Source organism: Misgurnus anguillicaudatus, chromosome 5 (assembly GCF_027580225.2).
Source record: "Misgurnus anguillicaudatus chromosome 5, ASM2758022v2, whole genome shotgun sequence".
NCBI classification, from domain to species: domain Eukaryota; kingdom Metazoa; phylum Chordata; class Actinopteri; order Cypriniformes; family Cobitidae; genus Misgurnus; species Misgurnus anguillicaudatus.
Window position 1 is genome coordinate 26,549,271 of NC_073341.2, and position 10,567 is coordinate 26,559,837.

The 10,567-nt window shown below is 38.7% G+C and overlaps 1 protein-coding gene across 1 annotated transcript; it reads left to right on the top strand.

The window, feature by feature from the left end:
- The first annotated feature begins 650 nt into the window (after positions 1 to 650).
- Positions 651 to 4,699, top strand: LOC129415072 (arrestin domain-containing protein 3). Its single transcript, XM_055169244.2, has 7 exons — positions 651 to 821; positions 937 to 1,192; positions 1,456 to 1,516; positions 1,811 to 1,958; positions 2,191 to 2,287; positions 2,940 to 3,193; positions 4,516 to 4,699. The coding sequence occupies exons 2-7, from the start codon at positions 940 to 942 to the stop codon at positions 4,648 to 4,650; spliced, it is 948 nt and encodes a 315-aa protein (XP_055025219.1). The 5' UTR covers positions 651 to 821; positions 937 to 939; the 3' UTR covers positions 4,651 to 4,699.
- Positions 4,700 to 10,567: the final 5,868 nt, after the last annotated feature.

Sequence of the window (10,567 nt, forward strand, 5' to 3'; positions counted from 1 at the left end):
CAATGTGAAATGATTCGAGCTTTGTGACATGGTACATTATCCTGCTGGAAGTAGCCATCAGTGGATGGGTACATGGTGGTCATAAAGGGATGGACATGGAGAACAATGCTCAGGTAGGCCGTGGCATTTAAACGATGCCCAATTGGCACTAAGGGGCCTAAAGTGTGCCAAGAAAACATTCCCCACACCATTACACCACCACCACCAGCCTGCACAGTGGTAACAAGGCATGATGGATCCATGTTTTCATTCTGTTTACACCAAATTCTGACTCTACCATCTGAATGTCTCAACAGAAATCGAGACTCATCAGACCAGGCAACATTTTTCCAGTCTTCAACTTTCCAATTTTGGTGAGTTCGTGCAAATTGTAGCCTCTTTTTTCTATTTGTAGTGGAGATGAGTGGTACCCGGTGGGATGAGTGGTACTGGCCCGTCTGGCACCAAGAACCATGCCACGCTTAAAATTGCTTAAATCACCTCTCTTTCCCATTCTGACATTCAGTTTCGAGTTCAGGAGATTGTCTTGACCAGGACCACACCCCTAAATGCATTGAAGCAACTGCCATGCGATTGGTTTATTAGATAACTGCATTAATGAGAAATTGAACAGGTGTTCCTAATAAATCTTATAACTCTTCAGGTGCAAGGGTTTCTTACCCCAATGACAGCTAGGATCATTTTTTGATACACATTTCAGTTTCTGATATAATAACAAACACTATGATTTTATCATGTGGTTAACATGCAAAATCTGTTGCTATAGGTGTTGTTAGGTAAGAGGCGTGTCTTCTCAAAGTGAAACCTGTTCAGCCAGTCTGGTGAGCATCAGATCCTCCAGCTTTCTGTTTTAATGACTGAAGGGATGTGTGAAATCCCAGACGTCGTATACATTTACTTACAAACAGTAACAGCTACTTTAATTTGCTGTGCCAGGAGATGACAATCAAGACATTCGCCATTGAGTATAATGCTGTAAATGATCGCAATACGTTCAGCAATGGAGACACTTTGACGGGTAGAGTTATCGTGGAAGTCACTAAGGAAACGAAGATCAAGGATGTTACTGTGAAGGCGAAGGGCAAAGCCAATGTGGCTTGGACTGAATCACATGGGGAAGAAAGTGTGACGTATTGGGACAAAGAAAAGTATTTCTCGCAAACTCAATCTGTCTTGGAGGATAAAGCAGTTGGTAATATTTTATGCTACATTTGTTGCTATATACTGTATACTCACTAAATGTAATATTTTTCTGTTCTTAGATTTAACATACAGATTTACGGCTAACTGGTAAAGTGTGGCACTATAGCCATCGGTTCAGGAACACACAAACTGAAAAAAAAATATATTTTAAATAAAAATCTCTGCCAAGTGTAAAGATGTGTAAACTAAGCTTTACATCATTAGACACCATCCTGATTATGTAATGTGTGTGCATGCATGTGTTTTTGTTAGGTAATGCCCTTCTTGTAGCCGGAAGACATGTGTTCCCTTTTGCGTTCCAGCTTCCCTACCAGTAAGTCTGCATTCTTTTGCACCTCATGATGACATGTCGTTATGAATCTATTTGATGAATTTGACTGATACACAGACAGTATACTTCATTGATCCAAAATGGAAATCTGTCTTCCTTTAAAGAGGTGAATGGCCCTCTATAGTTCAAAGCTATTACTTTTTAAAATGTATTGATTAATCCTATTGATTAATCCTCTATGTTGTAAACTAAAATATTGACCAATCGATCATAAAACACAAAGTCTGTTTGTCAGAAGAGTGTTAAGGATTCATTCTGGATATCACCTTTTCCTAGGGGTCTACCTTCGTCTTTTAAAGGGGCTCATGGGAAAATTCACTACACACTTTCGGCCAAGCTGAGCAGGTCTGTGTGGCCGGGGAAAAAAGCGGAAGCAAACTTCACATTTGTTTCGAAAGACGATTATAATCAGCCAACAGTGATGGTATGATCACAATCATTTTTTAAATAAATCAAATGTAACATAAAAAACAGGAAATTTGTTATTTGAAACACTAATAACCATCACATTTTTAAACTTTAAATCATGTTTAATACATAATACTCAATGTGGTGTTTAAAGAGCTATGAAAGTCACACAGTGTTCATCTCATTTTGTAATGTTTCAATACTGTACTATTGCTCTACAGTAGGCTAACCCTACAAATTGTATGCAGGCACCTCAACAGGGGAGTAAAGACAAGAATGTTGTATTCTTTGCATCTGGAAATATTTCCATGGATATATTTTTGCCCAAGACAGGCTATCAACAAGGTAACATAAACAATACTACAACCTGAATTTTGCTCTCCAAGGACAATTAAATTAGAGTGAAACACATATCCTTAGTCTTGTGTAACCATGGTCGGTTTGAATGGCCAAGGACCGCCCAAGAGACCATAAGATTGGCACATACTGTAAAGCAGCCAAACATGTTTTGCTTTGAGCTGCGCAATGTTTATGAGCGTGGAGATTTCGCCACAATAACAAACCAGTATGTAGCCATCATTCACAAACATCTCTAAAGTTTATAACAATAATATAAAACATCTTAAAATATCTCGCAGCCTTAATTCGATCTTGTTGAAGCATTCTGTCACGGCTTTGTGTTGATTCCGGGCACACTGTTAAAGATCACAACATGCATGTCTCCTGGAAATCTTGTGTAATTTGAGCAATCAGAGAATGACTTTGTATCTGCTAAAGTGTTTCCAGATAAGTGTGCCATTTATAACGTTTAGCCAGCGGTCCGTAAGCATGGCGTCTAAGACTAACATATCCCTGACATAATTTAATCTGGGAAAATGTATTGCTATCACAGGAAGTTTTCCCAGTGGAATTCTCCTGGAAGCATTTAAATGTTTACAACCTTCAAATACCATAAAGAGGGCATTTTTATGCATTATTTACTGTGCTTCCAAACAAGGTGAAGGCCTAGTCATCAATGGTGAAATTGTCAACAGCTCAACTCGAAAAATTGTGCCGAAGTACATTATATACCAGAAGCAGAGCTTCTTTGCGGGGAAAAGGGCCGTCCACACCACAGACATCCTAAAGGAGAAAGATGCACCTTTAACTTCGTCCACCAGACAGAATTTGTCGAAAGTATTGCAAATCCCATTCGAAATCACCCCCACCATCCAAAACTGCCGCATCATCAAAGTGGAGTACAGACTGAAGGTATGTACCCAAAATAAAAATAATGGTTTTAGCCACAAAAATTAATAAGCACAGCAAATTTCATCAACAAGCCTGAGCTCACAAATTCGTATTTTACAAGTTTGTTTATTCGTATGAATTCGTATGAAGTGAATGGTGCAAAAACATACGATTATCATAAAACAGTAATGTAACCCCACCCCTAAAGGTTTTGCGTCGGTTTTCATTTATACTTTTGTGTCGTTTTCCGCATCGACGTGCAAACACACGAGCACACCGCTGGTAGGCAGTATCCACGCGTGTAACCACAGTAGCAGCGCGAACGTCAAAGAAGAAGAAGCTTAGCAAGTTAACCCACAAACGAAGAAGAAACAGCAACTTGTTGTGTATAATTTGAGAAGACCAGCAATGATGGAAGTAAATAAACAACGACTTTTGATGCAGTTAAATCACTCCTCAACTTGGTCCATTTTTGTTTTCACCGTCGCTAACGGAAAAACCCATGATGCAGTTTTTTACCTGATTGGAGGGGTTCTGGTGGACCAATCACAGCGCTTGCGGTCCGCGTAGATCTGACGCGCTGTTAACATTTTTGCGAAATGCACGTCAAGCTACGCAGAGCTACGCACAGGCTACGGATAGCCTACGCCGTAGCTACGGCGTAGAACTTACGCACGACTATAAATCGGGCTTAACTCTCAATGTCACAGGGGCAAAAGCAAATCGATAAAAAAATGTACGAATGTGGACATACGATTTCTTACGAATCAGCCATCTTGTAAAGTACGTACGAATTGCGATGAGATAACTTTTTTTATCAACCGGAGAATGAATGATGAAACTGGCAATGCCAATTAACAGCAAGCAGCTAATCCATTTCATTAGACTAGTAACAGTTGGTGTGTCTAGTTTCAACACTTTTATGTTTAAGTATAAATAAGCCAACTAATATGCTGTGCTACAGCAAACCAAGAACAGGGCTCCAGACTAACTTTTTTCACTAGGAGCACAATGGCCCCCAATTGAAAATTTTAGGGGCGCAACCAGAAAATTTAGGGACACACACCAAAAATCAACATGCTAACCAAATTTTCACATGTCTACTAATTTTCACAATGATAGATGCAGAAAGTACAATGTGCTGTTTTCAAATTCAGTATCACATCACAAAACTCTCAAATTTTTGGTGGCAAAATGCCACAATTTGGTGGCAGTCTGGAGCTCTGCAAGAAGTATGATCACTGAAGATCAATAAGATGCTTGAAAATAGCAAAATCACTATACACTTCTCAAAAGTTTTTTTTATGAAGCCACTTAAACTGTATTTGTGCTCTCTGTTGCAGGTCATTTTGGATGTGTCATTCACTAAAAATCCTGTGATTAAACTTCCATTGGTCATCTTGCCCTTTAATGATGGTCCCTCAGTCAAAGCGCTGGAGGCAGGATTATACCCAGACCTGGCCAAACTGAATTTATAATAGCTATAATTTATGACAAATTTAATATATCTATGAAATCCTGGCTAAAGCCACTGAGCTCCTTCGTGCACCAGCACTGCTTCTGTTCCCTGCGTACTAACTCACTGCCTCTCATAGTAAAAAGCGAAGGATGTGGAATCAATACTACAGCTAATCTGTGACCTTTGACACAACAGCTAAAAGATGAAATATGGCACGTCTGAGCTCTCTGTAAATGGAGAACGGTGAATCCATGTTCCACCCAAAGAACACGATAAGTGTGCAAATACATATAGGATAAAAACCGCTCATGCTTCGTGGATGCCCCAATACTTAAATCAATATTGAAAGATATCAGAAATTTCACGATAAGTGTGCAAATACATATAGGATAAAAACCGCTCATGCTTCGTGGATGCCCCAATACTTAAATCAATATTGAAAGATATCAGAAATTTCACCTAAATCCAGTAAAACTAAATGTAATCTGTTTTGCGAATTGAATTTAGCAGGGTGTGATTTTATGATCCGACTTCAACATGTAATCAACCATCTTTCCATGACAGTGATTAGATGAGTTTTGCGTTTACCTCCCCCTGTTGGACAACAAATGCCATTACTTCTGAATTATTTGACTTGACAGTTTAATACTACCAGTTCTCTCTGCAATTGTAGTAATTCACTTATTGAACAGAAATCCTTAACTGAAATCCTTAACGTGTGTGTGTGTGTGTGTGTGTGTGTGTGTGTGTGTGTGCTTGTATCATCCATCTACAATGTCTAACGTAAGCACATTACAGAGAGCTCGGGAGACTGACCAGGTTCTATTTCGTTTATTGAAAACGATTGCTTAAACTTAAGCAAACAACATCTGTAGCTAATTCATTGTCTACACAAAGAGGTTCATTGGGTCACTATTGACCTCATTTTTAAAATTAAGGCAACAGTGGTGGTATTGACTATTCTATCGTCAGGTCAGGTGTAAAGCAGTCGCAATTTATTTAAACTATTCAATGGCTAAACTCATGCGGATCGCTTTCATTTAATGAGAACAATTTATCACAATGAACTGATACAGTGCTAAATAAATAACAGCTTTTAAAGGTGCATTGTGTAACTTTTAGAAGGATCTTTTGACAGAAATGCAATATAGTATACATAAATATATTATCAGTGGTGTATGAAAACCATACAAAATGAACAATATCGTTTTTATTACATTAGAATGAGCTGTTTATCTACATATATCGCGGGTCCCTTTGCATGGAAGCATAGATATATAGGCCCTGTCCCAAATGGCGCACTTCATGTAGACTTTTGGTCTCGTGGCCTTAAATTGCGCATGCCCGCTTAGTCTACGAGTTCGTAGGGTGTCCCATCTGTCATTTTTGCGCTTTTGAAGTGCGCTCATCAGCGCCTCTGTTGCCCCCTTGATGCCGTCTTCAGCTAAGCCCACACTGAGGCTTCGCACACTTTACCAACCCAGAAGTCCTTGCGAAAGAGTAATCAGACCAATCAGCAACTTCTCTTCCTATTTCTGGCGTGACGCTCGAGTCTGTCCCAAAATACGACTCCGGTGCACCCACATGGACTCGCATCAAGGGTCACTAAAGTCTGCACTACGTGATGTCATCGAAGTGTGGACTCTGAGGTGGACCACAAGTACGGAGTGTGCCATTTGGGACAGGGCCATAGATGGTTTCATTGGACGTACGTGCGGTAACACCAAGCATGCCGCACAAGCCCTGAAAAGTGAAGCCAAAACGCTCCACAGTGACTGATCCAATTATCCTTGAACCCCGCCTCCCCCATTTATTCAAAGGGACTTGAGACCAACTAAACAATTTAATTACACTTCAATTATCTTTTTTCCGAAGCTGTTTTCTGTCATTTAATTTAGTTTTTATCACGCTGATGTAAATTCAAGTGTTTGTTTTTAAAATAAGTTTGTTTGTAGTAAGTTATTTAATGCTATAAAAACGGTGGTGTCACGTCATGATTGACAGCTATAATATGCGCATTCTGCGAGAGCGAGGGTGGGGCCTTGATTTCGTGGCTTTACTTCCTGCTCACTACTGCGCAGGCCTGGTCCCCAAATCGCTACTGCGCAGACTCAAGACCCAAGATGTCAGCGCCGTATCTGGACACTGGCGGGTTCACTTTTCACCAATGGAAGAGAGCGAACGGGCGTCATCCATCTTTTTTTTACAGTCTATGGGTGACTCGCTACGCATCTGGTCCAAACTTTACTTCCGGTTTCTGTTTGTTTAATGGTCTAATCTCTTGAACAAATACGGTGTCGAAAATAACAAATGTTTTGGTTTCCTAGGTAATCTACGTGTTGTTTATTTTATGTTATATAAATAAACTACGTTTAAAGTACTTTGTTGTTATTTATTCTTAGCGGAGTTTACCAGAAGTTACGCGTTGACCACAAAAGCAGCTTGTTTATGTTGTTACTGCCAAAACCGTCTATACACTAAAAGTCGCCTTGGGGTTCTAATCATGCGTCAAAACCGTATATATATATATACGTCTACCGTAGCTTCACTATGCGTTTTGAAAGAGAGGGGTGAGCTGTGGACTGAGCCGTTGGTTGCAATTCACAGTCTCACCATTAGATGTTGCTAAAAACCTACACAGTGGCCCTTTAAGCTAGATGCAAACTTTAAAACACTAATAACATGCTGTAAAATGTCAGTCATGCATTCTCCAGGCTTAATATTACATCAAGATTCAGATCAAGCGTATACTCTACATGAGAGAGAGAGTGAATAAGATTTGTTGGTGTGATGGAGCAAGAATGGTTACAGCACCTCATTATGCCCAGCATTTAGCTTTTGTTTGAGCACATTCACGAGTAGACAGCTGTCACAATTTGCGGTCACTAATGAGGCAGTTGCGGCTGATTTGAAGTCAGTAAACAGACAGAGATTGAAAAGGCCCTGTCAGAGATCTCAGAGTTACGGATTCAGCGGTGGAAAATAAAAATCCAGTGACCTTTGCTCCCAGCATATATTAAAACTAACAGTTCCCACACTAAATTCTGGAGGCATGTTTAAAGCTGTTGTTAAAAGACTGTAAATAAACATTGCTACACAAACAACCCCCTGTTAAAATGATTAAATTATTTATCTTGGCAGAAGGATAGGTTTTCCAACGTTTGTGAACGAATACTATTTTATTACGCTATATTGCCATTGTTTTATAAAAGCCATGCCACTTGAGTAAGATTGATTTTCCTCTGATCGGAATTTGATGGGAATTGTATATAATGGACTCAATATGCTTTAAAGGTATTAAATAAAAGCAATAATTTAGATTAAATTACATGTGAGGTTTGGACAAGCTGCTGCTGAAAACTGGATGAATGACTGTAATCATGAAAGCACAATAAAATGGTGTGCCAAAACAATCAGTGTTATAAATGGTAGTGCGAATTGGGAAAATATAACTGAAGAACACACAAATAACAAATCAATGGTCCATCCCTCTTATAAATGAAAAATCATTGAAATATTTTAATAATCAACATGTTATTCACAAAAGCAGTAACCACAGTTTACGACAAGTACTTTTGCATCATTTTTTTGTGTGAGTTCATTGTTGGTCTTGCAGGAAAGAAAATGGACACTTCATTTACACCTGCTTCACTGCAGGTATTTTACAGGTCTATAATAACCCATTAAAATGCAGGTGTTTTGCATTTTTAGATATTTAGTGATGCATTCATTGCGTATCATGGAATATGCAGAATGATTTCATGATATCATGATGCTCCAGTTCAAGCAGAAGATAATAGTGCACATATAATAGTGTGATAAATCAGGCATGAACAGCTGTGTGTCTGTTGAAAGGGAAATATGAGAAATAAGAGAATGTGAGAAACAGAAAGAGTGGACCATCTGTTAGGGATATAATAAAACTTCATCTGTTCACCAACTATTAGACCACTTCAGTGAGTTTTGTGCAATGAAGCAATCACCAGTCCATAAATGTTTTCTGGTATTCAGTCAAGCTGCATTTTGGATTTACAAAAATAAATAAAAAAATAATTTGGAAATGTGTTTATGACATGTTAATCTGATGACAGACACAGGATTGTAAATTAGACTGATTTCACTCATAATTATTGCCCCCAAAAATAACATAAAATTAGATGCTTTTCCACACCATCTGAATGTAAGGTTTTAATGCCATTAACAACTCTTATTTATTCCATTACAGCCCCCAAAAAAGAAAACATTTAGGACCATTTGAGCAGAAATGAGACAACAAACAATGTTTAGGAGGGATGGAAGCAATATCCCTGATCACTGCCACAAAGAAATAAAGACTGACCGTGCAGCCCTCATAAACTTACTGTCTGCATCTTGTACTATTGCTCATGTGATCTGCATTGCAGACAAACCATAGCAGTCCTGAATGCAGGTAAATTTGTATGACCTTTCAGATAATAAGATCTGTTGGCAGATTATGAAATCAATAAAGCATTAAAGCATTATGTTATTTTTTTTATAGCAAGAAAATGCCCCTATGACGTTGCCAAAAAGTATGTTATTTTGTGTGTTTGGTGTAATGCAATATGTTCAGTGATTTATGGTTCAAAAACACATTATTTTCCACATATCGCACAGTATTGTTGCCTTTCTGAAATTTGTGGATTTGTACACAACTTATTGGTCAGCTATCCAGTGTGTTGAGATTGATCGAATATTTCAAGTGTGTGGCGGAAATATTACACTCCTTACTAGGGGTGCACCGATAAATGCCGATATACACTAATAAAAACTGGCTGATAACTATTCTGAACCGCACAGTCGATAATATTCACAGCTATTTTATGTACTACGACTTTTGATCAATAAGTCCTTATCGATCTGAAATCACTATTAGTTTGAGTCGTTTATAACATGCATTTAAAAAGCAACACTCGTCGTACATAATTATACATATTCTTTATTATCATGAAAATACCTGAAAAGGTTTGAAGAACAGCAATGTAAATATATCCTTAAGCCATTTCCTGGAGCTGCGTGTCATAGCTGCGCATGTATGGTTCTTCAACTGCAACGCATATTGAGTTTCTGCACCAGAGCGCCCTCTGGCTTTTGGATGTAGCAGCATTTCACCATAATTCATTGAGAAGCATAGCAAGCATCATCGGCTGATATATCGGTCCCTACTCCTTACCATATTTGGAATATCAGCTCCCCAAGCGACACTGACAGGAATTAATATCGTCTTATTAAATATTTAAAATCACCTAAACAAACACGCCCCTACCCCAATAGAATCTGGACCTTCTTTTGATAGACACGCCCCACACACATGCAAGCCAGGAAAAGATGTTGGTTAGTAGACACGCCCCTTACTGCTGATTGGCTACTAGTGTGTTTTGGTGCTCGGCTTTTATCATAAACCCTTTCGAAGCATGTGCAGCATGCACGTATTTTGACAAGATGCATGATGCACATGGTTTACATGATGCAACGATCACATATTTTGACATGACGAGCATCACACACATGATACTCTGAACACATATTTTGAAATTGCGCACATCGAAAGAGAAGTCATCAGCTGCCACTAGACCTTAAAAAATGTCAGTGACGACAGCAAGTGTTTCAGGCAGAGCTGTCCTGTTCCAGTATTTTCAAAAAATCTAAAATATCTGAAATATAAAATAATTTTCGGTACAGTCTGCCTCTTCTAATCTGCCTGTACTGCGTGCGTGGTTTATTACATTCACTTGTTTACCCAAAAAAATGGATTTGTGCTCCAGTAACAGCACACCCACATATGCTTTCAGCAGAACAATGCTGTTTGGCTCTTAAACCTTCAAGACTCTGTTCAGCTTAACAGCATACTCTCTGCTGGAGAAAAAAAAGAGATATTTGCAACCAGTGCTTACAATTTATATAAACTAGTACATTTA